Consider the following 22,803-nt stretch of genomic DNA (forward strand, 5'->3'; position numbering starts at 1 on the left):
TACCCAAATAAAACCTTTTCCTTTGTCGTAAGATATAATCTGTTCTTCGCATAACAGATTTTCAGGAATTTCATTTGAGGGGATGGCAAACCATATTTCAGATTTACTATCCACTGGTTCAATCATTTGTGATATTTGAATTTTTTGCATCGTTTTCGGAGGGACTTTTGTTTTCCTTATCGCGAATCCGTAATAGTTCTCTTTATTTTCATTGTCCATTTGATTCATACTGGCGCTATTCGTCGATAGCATTGGCTGTGCCTGAACCGCATTGGGGTTTACTACTTTTTTTCATAATTCCACTATTTTCTTGATTTCGTTTGACCTGTACTGTCGCATATCTCCTATTTTAAATTTTGCAGATTCGATACACTTATTATTTAAATTTACTTCATTTCTGCAATGTCTCTCAGAATAATTAAACGAATTTCTGATTATGCCATGTCCTCCTTGTGAGACATGAGGTTCAAAAGATTGTGACATTATACCGCCAGAAATTTTATTTACTGTTGATTTCACTTCGTAACCTCTGTTACAGTTTCTTAAGGTAGAAATTCCTTCCCCTACCTTAGCCGGGTAGACAAGCCTTTCGTTTGTCACGTCTAATAGTACTCCATTAGACCTTAAAAATTTGCGCCAATAATGGTTTCATACGGAAAGCTATCGCATATTATAAAATTTCTCGAAAAAATTCTATTATCCCTTCTTACGTCTAGGCGAATTGAACTTTTTGCATCCAATTTATGCCCTGTCACGCTAGTTTAATTGGGATTATTAGAATTTCTTTGTTGCCTAATATTCGGAGGCAACATATCAAATACACATGAGTTTATAATGTTCGCAGTAGCACCAGAGTCAATTAAGGATTTAAAGTAAACATTTGCTACACAAAAATCATTAAATATAGGTAACTTGTTATTACTATCACTACAGGACGGTACTACTATCAGTTTGCACCTATAAAACATTCTAGGCGCCCTCTGGGTCCAATTTATATTTCTGAGGGGCCTGAAACGTTTCCCTGAGGATTTATTTCATGCGTCGGTGCCTGCAATAGAATTTCAGATATGTTCGTGGAATCTCTAGCTGTGGCAGCGCCGGCTGCTGGTGCTAACTGCCAATGCTGTCGGCTTGAAAAGTTTTCATGTCCCGTCGGCCAATTAACTATTTGCCGTCGGCCTGAAAAATTTTCATTTCCCGTCGGCAAATTTTCGTGATTTCTATATAGCATTCTCGAATTATATTGGCTTTGGCGAGTATTTGGGTTTTCAAATCGGTAATTAATTTGTCTATTGGGGGGAGGATTGTGCAAATTCTGTTGGTACGCTTTGTAAGGTACTGATTGCCGCAATCTTCCCTGGCTATAGCCTATTGCACCACTGGCGCTAAAATTTGTTCTTCCGAACAAATGGTTGCCATAATTTTGCGTACTACCGACAGCAATTCTTGGTTTGCGATTGGGGACATAACGGCACTCCCTCGCGATGTGCCCAGGGCGATTGCAAATATAGCGTCTTATTATTGTAGGGTTGTTTTCATAACTAAATTGTTTGACATGCTGAAAACGTACTGTTTTCTGCCTAGCGGGTTCTTGCGTTTTATTTCTTTGTGGCACTGGGGATTTATCCCTTGAAAAGAAATTGGGAGACGCCTCATCGCCTATGAAGGTCAGGCTTGCGTTCGATTCGCCTAGGCTATTTATTTTTGCTTCACTGTGATTAGCCAAGATCTTATCAACTTCGATCAATCGCTCTACTTCCTGAACTGCAACATCTAACGTCTGAATATTTTTGGATATTACCATTCTATATAGTTTTGGGGGTAGCCCTTGCAAAAAGGTATTTAGTATGACTTTTTCATACAGTTCTCCTGAACCTTTTCCGTATTTTGCCTCTACTGAAATGCGTATATTATCAAGATATTCTCTTATGTTTTGTGAATGGTCAAAGCATACTATTCCATGTTTTAATTTATTTGTGTAACTTGTTTCGATAAATCTATCTTTAAATGTCGTTAATAATTTGTCCACTGTATTTATTGGCAAGCTGGCGTCATCACCTATATTATTTTCAATTTGCTTTAGAAAGGTTAAGGCCTGGTCTTTTAATTTTAATAGAATCATGTCGACTAACGTTTATAGTTCTGTTTTTGTTAATTCTACAAACTGGGCCAATTGGATATTAAATTCGTCGATATCTGATTATCCATTGAGCTGCGGGATAGAATTTGATATTTCTATATTTTTGGGGACCAACTTTTGCGCCATTAATAAATCGCTTAGTTCTTCTGACATTTTTTTTGCGTTTGAATAACTCAATATAAATTTATTTTTTCAGTTAACCTATTTTGGAAGAGGCTATTATCTCATATTAGATATTCTAAAGGGTTTTTCCGTGATAGCTCATCGGTTATAGGCCTAATCACTTTTTTTTATATGTCTGTATCTCGAATAATTAAGTTCAAATCACAAAGTTTATAGCCCAATTAGTTCGCCTGTGTTCCTCCAATTTCCGACTGTGCCATTTGTAGTGATAAAAAAGAAAGGGACTGGGCTTGATTGTGGTAATAATTGTGGTAATAAAGGTTGACCGTGTCAATGTAACGTTATGCTTTAAAGCTATGAACTTACACCTTATAAGTTCTCCGATAGCGCCACTTATAGTGCTAAGGGCTGTGCCATAGGTAATATTATGATTTAAAGCGGTATACCGATCGCGGCACTCGCTGAAAGAGAGAAAATAAAATACAGAATTGTGGTAGGTTAGAAATCCTCCAACTATCAATCCGGGAGCGTGACCTCGCTTCCTCGAGTTATCTTCTCGTCAATTACCTCTAATGTTGTGTAGAAATCAGATCCCTGGGAGCACTACCTTGGAGGCATGCGAACTAATTATCTGTCGTGCGACTAGATATAGACATATAAAATAAACACAAGTAGAAAAGCAATAGTTTTATTATGACTTACATATTTAGGTTTACAGCAGTTGTTCACTTCAAATGACAACGACAAAGGCAAGGATAAATTGGCTCTCAAAGATAATGTTGATGGCAATAGAGACAATCCATAATTGATAACGAAAAACAGTTTGTTTCACTATATCACGCAAATAAAACTCCTGCGCATTACTAGCTTTTTCACGATTGGCCCAAGTCCTGTGGAGGGGGCCGCTATTTTGTAATTATGTTCGCAATTTTACTACATTATGCGGGCTGTTTGTCCAATAACTTGTTTTAAAATTTCTGATGATTCCAACGTTCACACACTCTTATAACTTAGACTTCCTGCGAAACATTGTATCTAGCATCTTTTTTATTACCAATTATCTTAGCGAAATTCAAAACTGAATAGCGTCGTTTTTTGGCTGAGGCTAAAATGCAATTTCTGTTTTTGTTGATTAAGAACTTAGACTCTTGGAAACGGTATTTGAATTCAATTAGGGGACGTTTAATTTCTGTCGGAATTATCTTTAGAAAAAGGAATTTTATTTTTTGTATTTTAAATATATCACATTTTACTCACGGTACACTATTCTGGCCTTCATCCCAGCTAAGTTTACTGGAATCATCATACAGTTTTTCTGGCAAGTTGTGTGATGCATCGTCAGATGAGTGGTCAGCATTCAGGGATTCTTGTAAATTTTTTCCAGCTCTCTTTATTCGACTTCATTTTAGCTTTGCCAGATTTCACTTTACTCATCCCTGAATCCTCAAGATCTTTGTCTTCTCTGTTGCTCGATTCAGCTAGTGATTTTCAGGGAGCCTTGTTTGCTTACGTGATAAAGTACCAACAGTGACAAGCCGCCTTTTTTCAAACAGTTATGACAGAATCACCATCTGTCTCATGGATTTCATTATTTGTTCGCCTATCGGGAAATTTTTTCGATACAACGCTTTCTGTCAAAGAAAGCTGAAGGCTGTATTCCATCTTATTGATTCCATATTATTGTAATCAATTACGATTAGATGCTCAATAATTTTGTAGATGCTAAAGTAAGAAGAAAAGGATTTTAATAAATGGTAAATGCTGTTAATAAATGAAAATTTTGTTAAAATATGGCTTGGAAATCTTTGGGAGACAGGGTGGGAGGGGTACTAATCAAGATTTTTCCCTGGGCGCAAGAAAGACCACGACCGCTACTGCAAAAAATCAAAATTACAGCTGCAAAGTTTGACAATGGTAGCACTGACCAAACGCGAGGAACTTTGAACATGTACCACAATGCACCAACCCCATTTTCCCCCTGAAATTGGAGGGAATTTTGAACTGCAGCTCTTCTCAGCTTGAACCATCGGAAATAGCAAATCAATAATAGCCTGGGCTTAAACATTATATATAACTTCCTCGCACATCTCTAAAAATATTTGTCACTTTTTACAAACTATACACAAATAGAAAAAATATTACTTACTCGTCATCACTGGACAGCAACAATGCGCGTGGTAAACTGAAGACAAAAAATGGCGTACATCAAACCTGAAGTTAGTCTCGGTTGAATGACACCTTGTGGATGATATACAGAGATTGTACGTTCGGCCAGTAGATGCCACAGGAGAGCCACTGTTTTTTTTTTCAAAGTAACCCACAAGGCTCAAAGTAACTTTGTTTGACGGTATTCATAATTCTTTTGATTTTGTTCTAAGTAGCCATGTTTTTGAAAACCACAGCCATGAAATACTTTTAAAAAATACCCCCCTCGTTAGCAACGATTTAGGAATTTAACAAGTTGTACGTGAGGCAAGCGAAACTAAACATAAATAAAATGATAATATTTTGTTAAATAGGGATTTGGGGGATTATTCACTCAAAACTCTATGAGCAAATTTAATTAAAAATGACTTCACAAATTATATTAAAAAACCAACAGCCAGTACCGATGAACCACTTACAAAAAAAAACATTTAGGTTAGCTTCTAAAAAGGCAAGATAGCATTAAAATATGTTCTTAATTTGTATCTGAATGAATTGCCTTGTTTTGTATGGTTTCATCTTCAGTTCTAGTTAAACTCTGTTGAAGTAATGATTCTGGGACTGTTCTAATTTTTCAATTTAAGTTTTATAGATTCCATCTTATTGTGGGTTTTATTTTATTTATATACTTAGCTTGTTGAAGCTTGTTTATAACTCTTAGATATTATATAGCCGAAATATTCTTAAGGTTTAAACGAATTTCACTGCCTTAGGTAAAGCTCTTGTTGTTTTACTTGTTGTTATTTAATCTGGGAGTTCCCTGTGGTGCTAACTCCTTTGACAACTTGACAAATTTCTTAGTCAAACAGCAGATTCTCAATAGGTCTCCATGATGGTTAGTTCTCTGGGAGAATTTGCTAATGGACCCTTTGTCTTTGAGATGGTCAGTTAACAAGACAGGAAGATTGAGATTTGTAGGTACCGCATGGCCTTATAGTATTTAAATAAAAAAAAATAATAATATGAAACCTGGACAGGAAAAGAAAAATTTTTTTGCACAGTTCATGGGCAATCTTCAGTATTAAATTGTCCTAATGAGTGAGATCAAGTCGATATATTGCGATGGCTAAAAATTTTACAAATAAAAGGAGACTGAGGTCTTTTCAGGGCTAGACCAAGCATTGACACCCGATTTGGCCAATATTCACCAGTTGGTCTTCTAAAATTTCAATTAGATTCAATTTGTCAGGCCAAATTTTGACTAAACATTAAACAACTAGTTAAACAAAACGACATCAATGCTATAAAAAAGCCAGCTTTGTAAGCTTTTTGTTGCCTATCCACTCGTTTGGGCCTTCAGTCCTCGCAAGCTTTTTTTGTAGGAATATATTCTGCTTGTTGCTTATGGCATTTTCAATTCTTGTGGAAGGGGGTTCCAATTCCTTCACTCAGGGTTTGGCCTACATCCTTTTTGCAATATATTTTTTTTCAAATTGTACACATTATTAAAGTTGGGCATATTATAAATGATTGTTATGTCTACAAACAAATATATTATATTACTAAAAATCTCCCAATTTAAATGCGCAGGATTTTTGGCAAGATGAACTGTGTGAAAACAGCGATTGCTCATTCAGTCTTTATCCTTATCATTTTTATAACCATTTTGTCCCGAGTTTCGTGCTTTGTACAATGAAATGGTTTGCATTGCCATCCGTGTTTTTTCTACTTAAAATAACGTAGAAGAGCTGCTTTTTGTTATCATTATCAAGTTCCGTGTTCCTTTTAGTCACTCAGTGAAATCAAGAAATCGAAGTTACATAGAAAGACGCGAGTGGAAAAAGATTAATATTGATCTGTATCAGTCGACGTGTGACGAAATTTTGGGCAAAATAAAAGTTCCATTTCAGCTTCTGGTCAATGGGTGTGATGACAAAATTGCACTCAACACATATTGAGCTGAAATCACCCACGCACTAAAAGCTTCTGAGTCTCCATCTTTACCTGGCGCAGTTATTAAGAAAGGTGCTAGGAAAAGGGGATGGAGCGACCATCCTTACGTGAATCATGCTAGAAGGAGGTCTAAGGTGTGGTACTCAGTGTGGCGCGAATCCGGCAAGCCTAGGTCAGGTACTGTTTTCAATCTCTTTTGTAAAACAAAAAGAGAATACAAAGCATGTGTGGATGAGCTTAAAGTGGAGGAAGCAGAAACTGCTTCGAAAGAGGCTATCCGCGATCCGCAAAATATGTGGAAAAAGTTTTCAAGTAGAAGAGTGCAGCCAAAGCATTGTGCCACAGTACCTGAAGAACAGTGGTTAGAACATTATTCGAAGGTTTTCGGGTCAAAAAATATTCCTTTGGAAAAAGAATATGATGAATCGTTAAAACCACGTCTTGATTCGCTTCTGAAACAGAGAAATTATTTTGTGGTTTCTAAAAATAATGTTTCAAGGGCTGTTAGCCAGTTAAAGAGTAACAAGGCTCCCGGTCTTGATGGTGTTAGTGGTAATCATCTACGCAATGGTTCCCCGCTTTTGCTTCAGCATATGCAACTATTCTTTCAGATGTGTATAGATAATGCGACCGTTCCTAACTCGTTCTGTACCGGGGTTGTTAAAAATATCCTCAAGAAAGGAAAAAACGCGAATGAGTGTGGAGGCTATAGGCCTATTACTGTCTCAAGTACGCTGAGCAAAGTGTTGGAAAGATTGGTTCTTAGCGAAATTGTATCGAAATGTGTTATAGACCACAGACAGTTTGGATTTCAAAAATATCTCAGTTGTGCTTTTGCCCATAGACTTCTAAAGTGTATTCTTGCTAAAGCTGAACTAATCGGGTTGTCCGTGTATGTATGTAGTGTCGATATTTCTGCTGCATTTGACTCAGTCATCCAGTCCGCCGTCTTCCAGACCCTGCTAGATGCTGGCGTGAACACCCATATGGTAGCTATGTTATCCTATTGGTACTCTAATAGCTATATAAGAGTGAAACTATGACTTGAAAGACTTAGTGCGCCAGTTAAACTAAATAGAGGGCTTCGACAAGCCTCAGTTCTAAGTCCGATATTATTTAACACTTTGACTTCTAAGGTTACAAAACAAATCTCTGGTGGGCTTAGCCTTGATCTTTGTGATCTGAGAGTAGAGTGCTAACTTATACTTCTATGGGACATATAGGAAAACATTTCTACGGGACGTATACACCTTTTCAAAGAGAGTGAGTATCCCCATGCATATAGGTAATACTTATACGGGACCTCTACGCCTTTTCAAAGAGAGTCAGAACTCCCTCACACAGTTTCACGTGCAAATTGCCAAAAAAATTAAGTTTTGAGGAGATTACGAATAATTTTCTTGTCATAGGCGTGACAACACACGCCTATGAGAGACTAATACCCATCCCCCCCAAAACACTTTTCAGCCATTTCATGTTAAAAATGCGGGGGGCTGGGCACGGTTGAAGTTGTTTTCACGTAAAAATACCCTTCCCCTCTTCCATGGAAAATTCCCCCCTCAAGACAATCCCATTCCTGTCGACTTTTGGAGGGTGTTTTTTCATTTTTCGATAATCAGTCAAATTTCTCAAACTCATAGCTTTTGTCTGGCAACACTAAAGTTAATGAATCCTAAATCTTTGGAAACAGCCTCTATTTCTGCCCGTTTAAGTTTTGATGCTGCTCCTTACTTTCAGTTGAAGAAACTTTTTTATAATTTAATTTCTGATCGCGGGGAGCTGGGCACGGTTGAAGTTGTTTTCACGAAAAATACCCTCCCCCTCTTCCATGGAAAATTGCCCCCTCAAGACAATCCCATTCCTGTCGACTTGTGGTGGGTGTTTCTCCATTTTTCGATTCTCAGGAAATTTTCTGAATCTCATAGCTTTTGACTGGCAACAGTAAAGTTAATGAATCCTAAATCTTTGGAAACATCCTCTATTTCTGCCCGTTTAAGTTTTGATGTTGCTCCTTACTTTCAGTTGAAGAAACTTTTTTATAATTTAATTTCTGATCGCGGGGGGCTGGGCACGGTTGAAGTTGTTTCTAGTCCATTCTTGGTACACAAAACCTTAAGATTTTCACGATCCGTCTTATAAACTAATGTAGTTCACCCATTTTTGCCTTTTTAAGCCCCCCCCCCCCACCAACAAAAAATTTCCCTCGCACGTGCAGGGTGATGTCAAACCTACACTCCAATTCACAAATTCATTACCTCTCTTTTGCAAATGCCAATCAAAGAATTCTGATTGTAGCGTCCAATTTTTTAAATAACAAAGCCCGTCTTAAAATATTTTAGCAATATCCATTCGTGTATGTAGGGGAGGCTACCTCCGGTCCATTCTTGGTACACAAAACCTTGGGATTTTCATGATCCGTCTTATAAACTAATGTAGTTCACCCATTTTTGCCTTTTTAAGCCCCCCCACCAACAAAAAATTTACCTCGCACGTTCCTGGTGCTGTCAAACCTACACTCCAATTCAAAAATTCATTACCCCTTTTTTGCAAATGCCAATCAAAGAATTCTGATTGTAGCGTCCAATTTTTTAAATAACTAAGCCCGTCTTAAAATATTCAAGCGATATCCATTCGTGCATGTAGGGGAGGCTACCTCCGGTCCATTCTTGGTACACACAACCTTGGGATTTTCACGATCCGTCTTATAGACTTATGTAGTTCACCCATTTTTGCCTTTTTAAGCCCCCCCCCCACCAACAAAAATTTTCCTCGCACGTGCCGGGTGATGTCAAACCTACACTCCAATTCACAAATTCATTACCCCTTTTTTTGCAAATGCCAATCAAACAAGTCTGATTGTAGCATCCAATTTTTTAAATAACTAAGCCCGTCTTAAAATATTCTAGCGATATCCATTCGTGTATTTAGGGGAGGCTACCTCCGGTCCATTCTTGGTACACAAAACCTTGGGATGTTAGCGATCCGTCTTATGAACTAATGTAGTTCACCCATTTTTGTCTTTTTAAGCCCCCCCCCCACCAACAAAAAATTTCCCTCGTACGTGCCTGGCGATGTCAAACCTACACTCCAATTCACAAATTCATTACCCCTTTTTTTGCAAATGCCAATCAAACAAGTCTGATTGTAGCATCCATTTTTTTAAATAACTAAGCCCGTCTTAAAATATTCTAGCGATATCCATTCGTGTATGTAGGGGAGGCTACCTCCGGTCCATTCTTGGTACACAAAAACTTGGAATTTTCACGATCCGTCTTATAAACTAAAGTAGTTCACCCATTTTTGCCTTTTTAAGCCCCCCACCCCACCAACAAAAAATTTCCCTCACCCGTGCCTGGTGATGTCAAACCTACACTCCAATTCACAAATTCATTACCCCTTTTTTTTTGCAAATGCCAATCAAGGAATTCTGATTGTAGCGTCCAATTTTTTAAATAACTAAGCCCGTCTTAAAATATTCTAGCGATATCCATTTGTGTATGTCGGGGAGGCTACCTCCGGTCCATTTTTTACCTTTTTAAGCCCCCCCCCCCACCAACAAAAAATTTCCCTCGCACGTGCCTGGTGATGTCAAACCTACACTCCAATTCACAAATTCATTACGCCTTTTTTTGCAAATGCCAATCAAACAAGTCTGATTGTAGCATCCAATTTTTTCAATAACAAAGCCAACACACATTTAGACACTGTGCTTTCAAAAGCCCATCTGATTGAAAACATGTTTAAAGGTGCCAAGGAATGTAATCTCCTCAAAACTTGATTTTTTTGGCAATTTTCACGTGAAACTGTGTGAGGGAGTTCTCACTCTCTTTGAAAAGGCGTAGAGGTCCCGTAGAAGTATTACCTATATGCATGGGGATACTCACTCTCTTTGAAAAGGTGTAGAGGTCCCGTAGAAATGTTTACCTATACGTCCCATAGAAGTATAAGTTAGCACTCTACTTCTGAGTCTAATAAGCTATGCCGATGATTTACTTATGTTGATTTTTTCTCTGAGTCTATTGCAGGATAATTTAGATAAGCTTGTATCTGGCTATAGAGCTATTGGTCTGCAAGTTAATGGTAAGAAAACTGAATTTCTGGTTTTCAACTCAACGAAACGGGATGCACCAGAACCAAGTGTATCAGTAGATGGTGCTACTATTCGCACCGTCTTCTTCGCTTAAATACTTAGGTCTTCTGTATGGTCGAGATAAGAAAGCAACTAGAATTCTTTGCCTTGACACCCTTATTTCAAACCTACGAATTAGCTATGCTAAACTGGCCCCCCTGAAGTATTCATACAATTGGCAAATTTTGGCGAGGCTATTTAGAGTGGTGGCACTCCCACATATTCTTTACATGTACCCTGTATGGGAATGGTTTACGGATACAAAGCGACTCAAGGCTAGATCTGCGTTCTGCAAGTACTTAAAATTTCTGTTACGAGTACCACTGTTAGAGAGAAATACATTTCTCTTGGACAAGTATCTTATTCCAGAGCCTCGTGAAGTTGTGGTAACGCAGGAAACCAATGCTAGAAGAGGTGCACTGGAGCACCTTTATGATATCCTTCCGTTGCACGTCATGTAAGAGCTGTGAATGTATATAGTGTATATAATCTAATCGTTTATTTTTGAAGTAATGTTTTTTTTTTGTTTTTCCCTTACTCCGCCATGTTTTTGTTTTATTGGTGGGCTAAAATAAACTATCTATCTATCTATTATTGAGTTTATTCCTGAAAAATGATGAATAGCTTATTTCAGGGAACCCCTTCTGATTGTTGGAAAAATTTATAACTCTTAACCACGAAAAAGAAGTCTTAATAAACGTAAATACATACAGGTCCAATCGTCAGAGATAATAGGTTTTTCACCTAGTTGGGACAGGAGTCAAATCACGAAAAAAAATGCACATTTTAGACAATAGTTTCTAAATAATCGGGTGAAAATGGAGTTCCTTTGTATTAATGTAGGGGTTGGGTCTTCCCCTTGCCACGTGTGCAGATAAGGGTATAAGTATCCTGTATTTGAGAGAACTTATTGTTATAATGACTTTTATAGGCACCTGAAGGAGCATATAAGTGTACCTGTTGATACTAGTAAAATGACAGAACAGGAGCTGCAATTTCATTATTTTAAAATGCACGATGCTGACAATAATAATAAATTGGATGGATGTGAACTTGTCAAATCACTCATACACTGGCATGGTAAGCTCTTTATACAGTTTAGAACCATAACCCTTTTGTTTATTTTTGTTATAGATAAGAAAAAAATTATGAGGAATGGTCACATACATATAAGAGTTTTTTTTTATGTTTAAATAATCAAAGCTTAAGTGAATTATGTGAAATTATTTGGGAAATCGACCCTCCATAGTATTGCGTGGGTATGTTTGCCATATTCATTTCTTTGTGTTTTTTTATGCAATAAGAAAGAAAATGTAGTAAATGTAGTAGAAAAAACATGAATCAAAGGAGTTAGTTTTTTTGTCCAATATTTATTAATAGTTTAGTTGTTGCTTTTTTGGTAATATCATTCGTTTTTGAAAGTAATAATTAGCTTGTTTTTGCCTTAGTGTTCTGCAAGCCTCGCAAAGATAGGACATCCCTTGTCTGAAATTTGAAAAAAAAAACTAGTAACATTTTTTCTTTTGTTTTTGGTTCAATTTTCTGTAATTTCGTTTGTTTTTTTTTATTTACAAACGGGTTACAATAAATAAATAAACAAACATCTCATTTAAAAAAACACAATCCAATGCATTACTGCATGCCGGACAAAACCCGAAAAAAAAAGAAAAACACTTTAAAAAATATATATAATATTTTCTATTATTATCATTTATTTCCTCGGACCCTAATATAACCCAAAAAGGGTCCAACCCAAAAACAAAGAAATATCTTCTCTCGCCTCCCTCTCCAACCCCTCCAACAAAAAAGTGGGAACTTGAGAATCATCCACGCAAACAACGCAACACAACTCACAACATTCACAAAAAGAGAGGAGAAAAAAAATAAATAAATAAAGGGAAATAAATCACTCATCCATTCAAAACCCAAACAATCATCTCACCAACAACATTCAACCAATCATTCTCTACACACAACCACTAAAATATTCCATATTGATAAAAACAGCTGACTCTGAGGGAATTTCGAAATTCATCCAGAACTGTGTTGTTTTTTACCTCCTCGGGAAGTTTGTTCCAGACAGCCGGGCCATAAAAACGGATAGAAAATGCAGACTTTGTTGTTACAGGGAACGGGATTCGTATGGAATGGGAATTTCTTGTCTCATACCTATGTTGAGCTTCAGTAAATGCAATCGAGAAACATGCAGGTAGCAGGTTATTAAAACTTTTAAACATGAATAATGCCGTTGGTATTGGGTATTTTTTTAGAGTTATTAAAGAATAATTCCGAAACATAATGTACCCAAAATTATAAGTTTTTACATGAAAGCAGGGTTACTTCAGTGTAGTGAAAATAGGAGCTTGACAGTAGCAAGACCGTGCTTCAATGAATGTTAATAAATTTGATTATACTAATTCTGTGAAAGATTATATTCAACCAATGAGAACTAACCTTTCCTTGACGATACTTTTTCTATTCTTGGAAATTCGAACCATTTTAATTGCAGTGACTACCTTCTCGAGCTTGGTGATGAAGATGAACTCGAAAAATATTATCGTGTATCTCAATTCTTTTTTTTTCAGATTTTTTTTTTACTTTTTGTAACCTCGTGGCAAAATAACGTTTAGTAGTCTAAAGATGTGACGTTCTAAAATCTTCCCCAGTCGGAAATATTTAGGAAATTCTAAAATTGAGAAATAATGACATTTCTGATCAACATCAATTATTTTCGTGTCCAAGTCCTACAGAATATCCTAAATACCTAACATAGATTTTAACTTCGCAGCTTAATTAAATATTTTTCTGGATGCATAATTAGTCATTATTTGGCAAGTTGTGTAATTGCAACAAGTCATCTCCACTGCATAGTTATTAATTTTTATTTCACAAGCTACGTAAATTTAAAGATTCTTATTTTTACTAATTGGATGGAGAATGTAATTAAGTGAATGCTGCCATGTAAGCTCTCTTTTAATCTTAAGGGCCTCAATTCATGGAATTTAGGGAGGGCAGGCAAATTTTCTTTTTTTTTTTAATCCGGGGGGATTTTTTTTTATAATAAAAATACCAAAAAGGTATTCAATTTCCATGAAGGAGCTTCTCAATTGACACCACTTATTAGCCTAACAAATACACTTATCATGTTGAACAAAGGCGCTTCAGTGAACTCACGGGCAAGAGTTTACAAAAAGATGTAAATGTGAATTCACTACCAAATGATACAATAACAAGGAACAACGCTAGAAAAGGTTGGATAAAAAATGGACCCATTGGATACGCTGCATACAATACATTGGATACAATGCTAGGAAACGCAGCTCTGTTTCTGTAAACACAATTTAGTTTTCTTATTTCTAATTTCACAATATTTATTTGTGTGAAATCATTTATATTTTTTTAGACCAAGCAAATCACGATCCCAAGGCTCCTCATGTTCCTGAACCAAAAATATTTACTGACGAAGAACTACTTCAAATGATTGATCCAATCTTGGAACAAGATGACAAAAATAAAGATGGCTTTATTGATTATCCAGAATTTATTGCTGCCCAAGCAGCTGCTGCGGCAAGGGACTAAAGTGACAGACAGTTACTTTGGCCATTGAAGTATTTTGTGATCTGATTTATTTATACTGAAATATTTTCTTACATTGAATTGTGCTTCAAGGTTGTTGAATGGTGTTGAGTTCTTATTTTTATGGATTTTTTTTGAGGAATAAAACGAGCGTTTTGTTAAATGGCATCAATTTCGGCACATTTCTATCCTAGAGAAGAAGATAGAATATCTAAAGGGGGAATTTTCATTACAGTGGACTAAGATAAACTGTAAAAAACAGGTGAAAACCGATTATTCCAGCTGGGGGTAATCGGTGAAAGTCGAAGGACTGAAGAAATTTGCACCTTTACCTCCCGAGATCAGGGTGACCCTGCTCTGGTTCAACCCCTTATCGATGCATTTTGGGCCAGAGAAGTTTTGGATTTGTTGGGTTACTTTTGAAATTGTTCTCGAGGGATTCGTTTCCATTTGTTCAGTTAAGGTCTTATGCCTGATCTGGAGAGGAAAAGCTTTAATTTGTACAATTCTCGCATCTGTCTACACACGATACACATATTTATACTGAGATTTAGAATAAGCTGAGGTCAAAATTGATCCACAAAAGAAAAGATTATATTTACAAATTAGCCCATGATGCCTCTTAATCAACGTTTGTTTGGGAAAGTATTATTTTATGGTAAAAAACAAGTATTACTTCGTACTAGCAAGTTTGATTTCTTAAATGTTTCAACATACGACAAAATGGTTGCTATAAATTGACAGCTGAGATTCAGCTTTATCCATTTGCATAATTACATTTTTAAAAATTAGCTTTTTTTAATTAAGAATACGTTTGAAAGACAAGAAGAAAATGCGAACAAAGATAAAAATTCTTGTTATTTAACCAAATTTAGACCCTTCTCTAAGAAAAAGTCTAAGCAATATCATAACATAACTCTTTAATCGCATTGGTCAGCTTTGTGTCCTTACTCTTTTTGTGTTTAATTGGAGCCGATGCCTTTGAGGGCTGATTAGAATGTGGTCTATGGTTTTGGGTGGGGTTGTCAGTTTTTTGTTGCGTATGGTTAAGTTGTTCTTTGACGTTTAGCCATCTATGAACCAACGTTTTGCACTTGTGCTTTCTTCATCATAAACAAAAAAAGAAGAAAGACAAATTCTCCAGATTCATTGCTTGTGCACAGGGCGTCAAATCGATGTTTCAATTGACGTTCATTTGGACAAAAGACAAACTTTCAGTTACAAAATGTATAGGATATCGTCGTTAGATATATATTGATGCAATCGTTTGTTATATGACTTCTTATAAAATAACAATAAACACGGTGAATATTTTTCAGAAAAACACTGGGCTTGCACGTAGTGACGGAAAAAATTACGCAATTATTATGTTAAATAACAATTTTTTTCCTTTAGCGAAATCTTGATTGCATTGACTCAGTCAAGGTACTGTAGACAAGTCATTTCGCAATTATAATATGCATCTCCTCGATGAGAATAAGTCTAGAGGGGAATTAAATGGTAACGTTTTGCAGGGGCGGATCTAGAGCAAGATCTTGAGGAAGGCCCAATGTGACAAGAGTGCCAGTGAGCCAAATCTTGGGGGGGGGGGAATGTGACAAAGGTGCCAATAATGGACCAAATTGACAACTATATTCTAAAAAAACAGTTAAAAATAGAAAAAACAGGATAGGAGCGCGCCAGAAAAAAACCTTGGGGCGGGTTCCCCCCTGGATCCGCCTTGAAAGATTACTTCGGAAGCCCAATGTAACAAAAATGTGACTCGGAAGCCCTAAGTCAAGAGTCTTCAATTTTCTAAGCGGTAGTGTTTCATCAAGTCTGCAATTATAAAATGTTAATTTTCGAAATACCCGAATATTTCTTCGATTTGTAACTACTTTTTTTTCTGGAAGTGAACCAGCTCATTTACAGTGTAAGTGAGCTGAATTAAAATTCTAATAATGCAACGTAATATGAAACAACATTAGATTGCACAGTGATAATGTTTTTGTGACGTAAAAACAAACATTCTTTCCTTCCTTGCGCATGTCAAAAATGATTCATTTTCGATAATGTCTTTAGTCCCAAGGCTAAACAAATAAGATAAAACTAGCCAAGGTTTCGCAAGGAAAAATATGATGATTGTCGTTTTATGTACTTGTGATTGGACACCATATTAAAGGTAAGTGTTTTTACTCGTTATTGACGTTTCGTTTCTTGTTTGCATATTCTAGTATCCTTGCTATTACATATTTTAGCCACAAGTATTAGCTATTATTATTTTCAAGAATTCACTAAACAGTGGCATCAACTCAAGAAAAATCAGGAGGGGGGGGGGGTAAATGTATTTTTCAGTTTCCAGGGGAGGAGGGAAATTTAATCTTTTTTCCGTTTTTCCAATGAAAAACCAAGAAATTGATTTTTCAGTGAAAATATCCCAAAACGATATTTTTCACTATCTAGGGTCCACAGGCCATCCCCCCCCTCCCTCATTGACGCAAATGGTATCAAATGATAATCTTTTATTTCCTATCCTGAGGGTGCATACCTTGAGCGAGCTGCGTCCCATATTAGGACAAATTAAACCCTGTGAAAAAATGCATTGCCAAGCATATTTTAATTTTTATTCTGGTTTCGGGGTCCCAACTTCTATCAAGGTTCAAGTTGTTTACCGAAAATAATCTATTGAAAAGTCCTTGGTGTAATAAAATGGGGAAAGACAACCTGGAGAAATTGGATACCCTGGAGAAAAATTGCCCCATTAGATTTCGAAACATACATTTTGCATACCTCCACCCCAACCCTACATTTTCGTAGATCGGTGCTCCTCAACCATACCAGTGAATTTTCTATCTTGGATAACAATGTTTTCAATATTTCGGCACCCTAAATACAATCCATGTTTTCCTGATTGTGATGATGCTTAAGGTTTTGTCCTTCTTCCTCTCCTCCCCCGCCAGTATTGTATATGATGAACGGATTATGATACAAGACTAGGGCATGGGGGGCGAGCTCATCCAAACTGAAATTATTTGATGTAGGCTAGTTCTCTCTTTATATAAAACCAAAGAGATCCAACGCAATCAATTTTTATTATCCCATCTTGTGCCACAGGCCGGCTATATCGACCCTGAAAGGGCTCAACTGAGATCGAACGAAAATTCTAAGAAGACCAATTAAAAAATCGAATATAAATTCCTTCACAAGAATCGAATATCAATTCCTTTACAAGAATCAAAAACGTGCATTTAATATCTCGAAATTTCAGCAGCATCCGGCCATACGGTAGTGCATAATGTCCCTAGGTATCTGAATGTTGTCAATCAAATGAAAGTTTGGGTGGGCTGTAATTTAAATGCTTAACTTGAGTTTCTGGATACTGTTATAAAATTCTCTATAACTATATATGGCCATAGAGGGGATAGAGGAGCAGACTCACGGCTCCTTAGAAAAATATTTTTAATCTCCTCTCTCCTCCTGCAGGGAATTTGAAATATTAGGACCAAAAAGGATTTTCATAACCAAGTGAAAGACCAATGGATTGATCTTCGCCTGGAGATACGTGATCCAGGGTTTGATCCCAGATGCTCCAGAATTGTTGTAAGGACCTTCGTAGTCGAGAAGTGTCGTCAATGATGAATGAAGGTTTGAACATCTGACCACTTCTCTGGGAAACTTCTTATAATACCCTCCTCCCCCGCCAAAAAAAAATGTGAAACGAGTATGCAGCGCTGCATTTCCATATTGGAAGGAGGCTTCACTAGGGTAGGCTGACTATATGTTTAGAGAAGATACAGAGGCAAAACAATGTTGTACTTTAGGGAGGGCATACTGAGTCACCTGCATTGGATGTGGGGGATGGGAATTTGAAAAACACAGAAAATTGAAATTGTATGAAAAGTAAACTATTAGGAAAGCCATAAGAGGGGAGACAGTATATAGGGGATAGAGGGTGGCAGAATCCACTTCTACTATGTCGTAATTTTACCCTTTCAAGTTTTAGAGCAATTGCATATAAAACACCTTTTTTATTGAAATAAACGAGGTAAAACTATGATATGGAGGAATATTAGCTTTAAATAGTCTTGTTGTAAAGATCTGTCAATTATAGTTCTGAAAGAATTTTTGGGTACTGTTCTATTAGCTACAAGCAGTGTTTCCACTTCAAATTTTTTCAAATCCCTAGTAGACTGGTGGAAAATCCCCATTTTAAGTACCAAAATCCTTCAAAGTTTCCCTAGTTTCTGATTTCTTCAAGTCACAAGCCTTATTATACTGAGTTTTAATAACATTCGTTCAAGATGATATATTTTGCAACTCAAGACATTTTACTGGTACCAAAATAGCTTCTTTTTTATATCTTCATTTAAAAAAAATGCTTTGTATTTATCGACTAGTTAAGTTAGGTTATGATTTATAGATTCCAGTGCCAGATCTCAGATTCTGGACCATATGAATATATTTTTTTTTTCGCTATTTTTTCCTTCTCTATTGTTTTTTTTTACAGCCCCCTCGTTTTTATTTTAATTGTAACGTAGGATTGGCATGAATGGTTTCCAACCGGTCGCGTTTGTTAAAATTATTTTTTTTTCGACTTTTTTGATATTGAATTTTGTTAGATTTCTAAAAAAATTTCTTTAAAAAATAAAAATTTATATTCCGACGGATCTGTCAAAAGGTGACTGAAATTATGATATTTAAGGATAGATAATTGCTTAAAATGTACTTTGAGTAATACAAAAAAGGTAAAATATGAAACAATACTTAGGCATTTCTCACATTCGTGTAGTAAGGTGCAGCAAGGCGAAATAGACTAAGTAAGAGAAATAGATTTCAATTCTGTTTTTTGCTGCGCGTGACCAATCAGAGAGCTTAATTGGTTGCGTCAGTAGGTCAGTGGATATGGTGGTAAAAAAAATATTTTCAACATTGATGAGAATTTGCCTCATCCACTCCTGTTCCATTTGTTTCCATCCCATGATACTTTCCCATACTTTCAAACAAAGGGTGGGAGGAAATCAGGCCTTAGTGACTGAGCTGATACAGGGTCAACCATTTCTGCATATTTGTAAATGTCGTCATCAAAACGAGATCGAGTATTAATCTACTGCACAGATTCAATGGAAAAAGATTGTGCAGCTCTGTGTCATTAAATTCAACTGCGTCATGGGGCACATCTGGATCTGATTCTAGTGTCAAGAGAGAGACCTGCCTATTTGGACCTAAATAAATACTATCGAGAGGAAGGTAAACACTTCACATTACTTCACTTCACTTCACGGTCATTCACATTAAGTTGAAATGCATTTGTTGATACATAGTCCTTCTTCATGAAGCTCATAGACAGTTCCTTGATAAGAGATTCAGTCACTAGTTTCAAGCGATAAAAGAGTGGTTTTTCAGCTGGAAAAAGTACATTAAATTCAGTAACCAATCCCAATGAAAGGCAACAAATTCAGACTTCATGACTGGGTTCAGATTTGTGTATACAAGCGTTGGCCTCAGGTGACATTGTACTGCGGTGAGTTGTTAGGAGTAGTAATAGTAACAGTTTTAGCGTAAAGAGCAAGGTATTGAGGAGGGGGAACCCTTCATATACGGAATAAATCTATGAATATTAATACACAAATTTTGTTTTAATTCTCATGTACGGTGAGCCAAAGTCGGACCTGCATTAGCTAAAAAAACGTTCAGAAATTAAATTAGTTTTTTTTTAATTGAAAGTAAGGAGCGACATTGAAACTTAAAACAAAAAGGAATTATTGTTTTAATTGTTTTGAATAGTAGATTTGCGACAAAGAGTCAAACTTTAGGATAATGAGTGGGGACAACCCCTTTTATATACGGAGTAATTTCTTTTCGTTTTAAGATTTAAGATCACTCCTTACTTTCAGTTGAAAACATCTTTTTTGTATTTAACTGCAGATAAGAGCTTTAAACCTCTATAGAATAGGAAGTTATTCACGCTCATTAGGCATTTCAATAACAAATAAGAGAATTTGGAGAATTATTGGAGTATCGAATAGATATTAAAAGTAAAAAATAAAACCATTAAACAATTCCTAGAGGAGATACCCCACCCCCTTCAGGGGAGTAAGTCCAGCCTTTTTATTGGGGACAAGAGGGGTCCATATCCGGATATTCAAGGGGCATGGGCTATATAATAGTTATTTTCTCCAAATTATTGGGAAGGGGGCAGCTGCCCCCATACCGATACGACACCCCTGCCCTCTTAATCCCTACCGACTTCAATCATCAAACTATAATCGATTTAACCTATCTAGTTATATTACAAATCTTTTTATTGAAAGCACAAAGTCCTATTTTTTTTTTAAATAATTTTTTTTTTCTTTCAGAAAATCATAGTTAATGCATACTTACCTTTTTTTCCAGTATCTCCAATGAAATCTCTTTTAGAATTGATAGATAATAGAAAGTAAAAAACATTAAATATGAAGAAAAAATTGACCTGAGAAAATGTTATGAAATAGGAAGTATAGAACATATTTGCAATTTTACGATTTAGTAGGTTTTCCTATCATTTTGATGACAACGCTCTGGAGTCTTTCTATTTCTGATATGGTGCGAAATTAGAAGTTTTAAAGGCGGTATATTTGCATAAATGTTAATTTGGAACGTATTGGGAGGTGTAATGGACCTCTATTTTCCTTTTTTATTATTAGTTAGCCTCCTGTATGACTTATTTGATCGAATAATGAATCTATGCCTTATATCGTGAAAAGCCACTAGATTTAAGAAAAAAACTTAGAAATTCCTTAAAAAATCCAGAATACTTGAAAAAATCCCTAAATGAAAAAAAATGCCCCTAACAGACCTCAAAAATCCCTAGCATAGGGGGGAAATCCATGGAATGGAAACACTGGCTAAAAGACACCCAAGATTGATGATAAAAAAAACTAGTCAAACAGGTTCTTTGAACGAAGAATTTGTTTGCAAACAGTAGTTTGTCACTAAGTTTACAATATCCAGACAAGGTTTTTGGGGTTTTGGGGGGAAAAAAGGTACCTAGGTTAGGTTACGTATGTAATGTATACTATGCTTTAACCCCCCCCCCCCCCACACCCCCTAATGTGCAAATATATAGCCGAAATTTGTGTCTAAACTATTATATGTTCGTCATATTTTGCTTTATTTCATTAGCATTAACCAAACTTCACTTCTCGCGTATCTTGTAGCTAATAGAACAGTATCAATTTTTGTTAATTTTTTTTTTCAAGGTAACCACAGTTATAGGGAAAATAAGAAAAAAAAAATACTGATTACATTGATAATGGCGTAGTAATGCGTCGTAGAGTGGTATGTATAGTGGTAGTAGTATCTATCTACACATTTTTCATGTTAACTTGGCCAAGTTACGGTAAAATAGGTAACCAATCAAGATAGATCTACATAAAGTTGGCTGGTCTAGCCTTACCGCGGCTAGCCTATTGCTGGTCTAGCCTAAATTTACGTCATTTATACAACTTCGTCAAAAACCCGAAAGCAGAGAAAAACAGAGAAAGGATCTTTTCTACAGTTACAGCGATCAATATATAGGGTTAGAGCAGTATTGTTCAGATCTTCCAGTTTCCGTCGTTAATTTTTAACTTGTTAATCCTGCTATCAGAAATACTAAACGTTATGATAACACTAGAACTGAATTTGAATGAAGAATGTTTGTTTAATGCCAGTGCCAAGATAGATTCGCGGTTGTTGATAAAATAAAAATTAGGTACAACTGCAGTGTCAATAGTTAGTCCAGTAGATGATTTGGTGAGTGGAACAATGTTCAACCTTCAAGCGGTGGAGCAGTCAGACCAAAGATGTATGCAATTAGAAAGAAAATAATGAAACTTGGAACAGCAGTTTTTTCTATCTTTAAGATTGTGTCCGTGAAAAAGACATAGTTTTAATAGACAATGCTTGGCAACGAATCATATTAACAGGTATAACTATAAAGTGGCTGGGGCATAAATGTAACACTATGCAATAAACTGGATGACCCGTATGCAATACGTACGTCCTCTGACAGTCACTAATTATTAAAAAAACACCAAAGGCCAGTGAACTCGCAAACTTGTAACCAGCCATCCGACCCTCTCCTTGATTGGAAGAGTTGTCAAAATCAAGCATAACAGGATGGGCAGACTTGCTATTAAAATATATTGTGGCATTTTTTATGCGTCTATATAAAACAATTTAAACTAAACTAATGCATGTCAAAAAGAATATAGATTGAATTTCTCTAAAGAGCAGGGAACAAATTCCGATTCCTTAAAAAGAGCATTTAACCCTTGACGGGCCACTATAGGAACGGGAAAAATCTCCAACGCTTCCCATGTAATCTCTCGGTCAGACTATTGACGAAAAAATTTGTTTTTGCATGATTTATTCAAAATTGTCAATTTTAGACCATGTTGTAAAAATACGACATTAGCCTCTCGAGTATACAAAAATGGGGCATTTTCACTTGGTGTGGAAGGCTTTAAAACAATTGTTTTTGGCAGTAAGGCACAGTGGAAAGTCACATTTTTCACATTCAAAAGTGGTATATCCCGATTTGCACTCTTTGCAGCGGCTCTGCTTTTCAGTCTTTTTTGGCCAGTGATCAAGTCCATCGGCTTGAGCAGATATTGCCGGTTGGATTCGATTGCGACTTCGAATGGGGCTGGGACTTGCTTCAGCATCTGCGGATGGTCTAGCACGTTTACGTTGGGGCATCACACGCGCCGGGGCATACAACCCTGCAGCAACTTCA

General features: G+C 36.4%; 2 protein-coding genes across 3 annotated transcripts in view; both read left to right on the plus strand.

Annotated features, from left to right (window-relative positions):
* The window catches only part of LOC148951248 (lymphotoxin beta receptor inhibitor), a 42,638-nt gene extending 28,404 nt beyond the window's left edge, over window positions 1–14,234 (plus strand). For both annotated transcript variants that reach the window (XM_089090199.1, XM_089090200.1), the window contains exons 3-4: window positions 11,422–11,570; window positions 13,894–14,234. In XM_089090199.1, coding sequence (XP_088946325.1) covers window positions 11,422–11,570; window positions 13,894–14,069 — 325 coding nt within the window. In that variant the 3' untranslated portion in view covers window positions 14,070–14,234. The remainder of the gene's footprint in view (window positions 1–11,421; window positions 11,571–13,893) is intronic.
* A 1,898-nt stretch (window positions 14,235–16,132) lies between these two features.
* Window positions 16,133–22,803, plus strand: part of LOC148951249 (membrane protein BRI3-like) — a 51,508-nt gene continuing 44,837 nt past the window's right edge. Inside the window, exon 1 of the mRNA XM_089090201.1 lies at window positions 16,133–16,227. The gene's annotated coding sequence lies outside the window, so the exon portion shown is untranslated. The remainder of the gene's footprint in view (window positions 16,228–22,803) is intronic.

The sequence above is a fragment of the Artemia sp. Qi Xiang Cuo genome, chromosome 6 (assembly GCF_049724085.1).
Source record: "Artemia sp. Qi Xiang Cuo chromosome 6, ASM4972408v1, whole genome shotgun sequence".
NCBI classification, from domain to species: Eukaryota; Metazoa; Arthropoda; class Branchiopoda; order Anostraca; family Artemiidae; genus Artemia; species Artemia sp. Qi Xiang Cuo.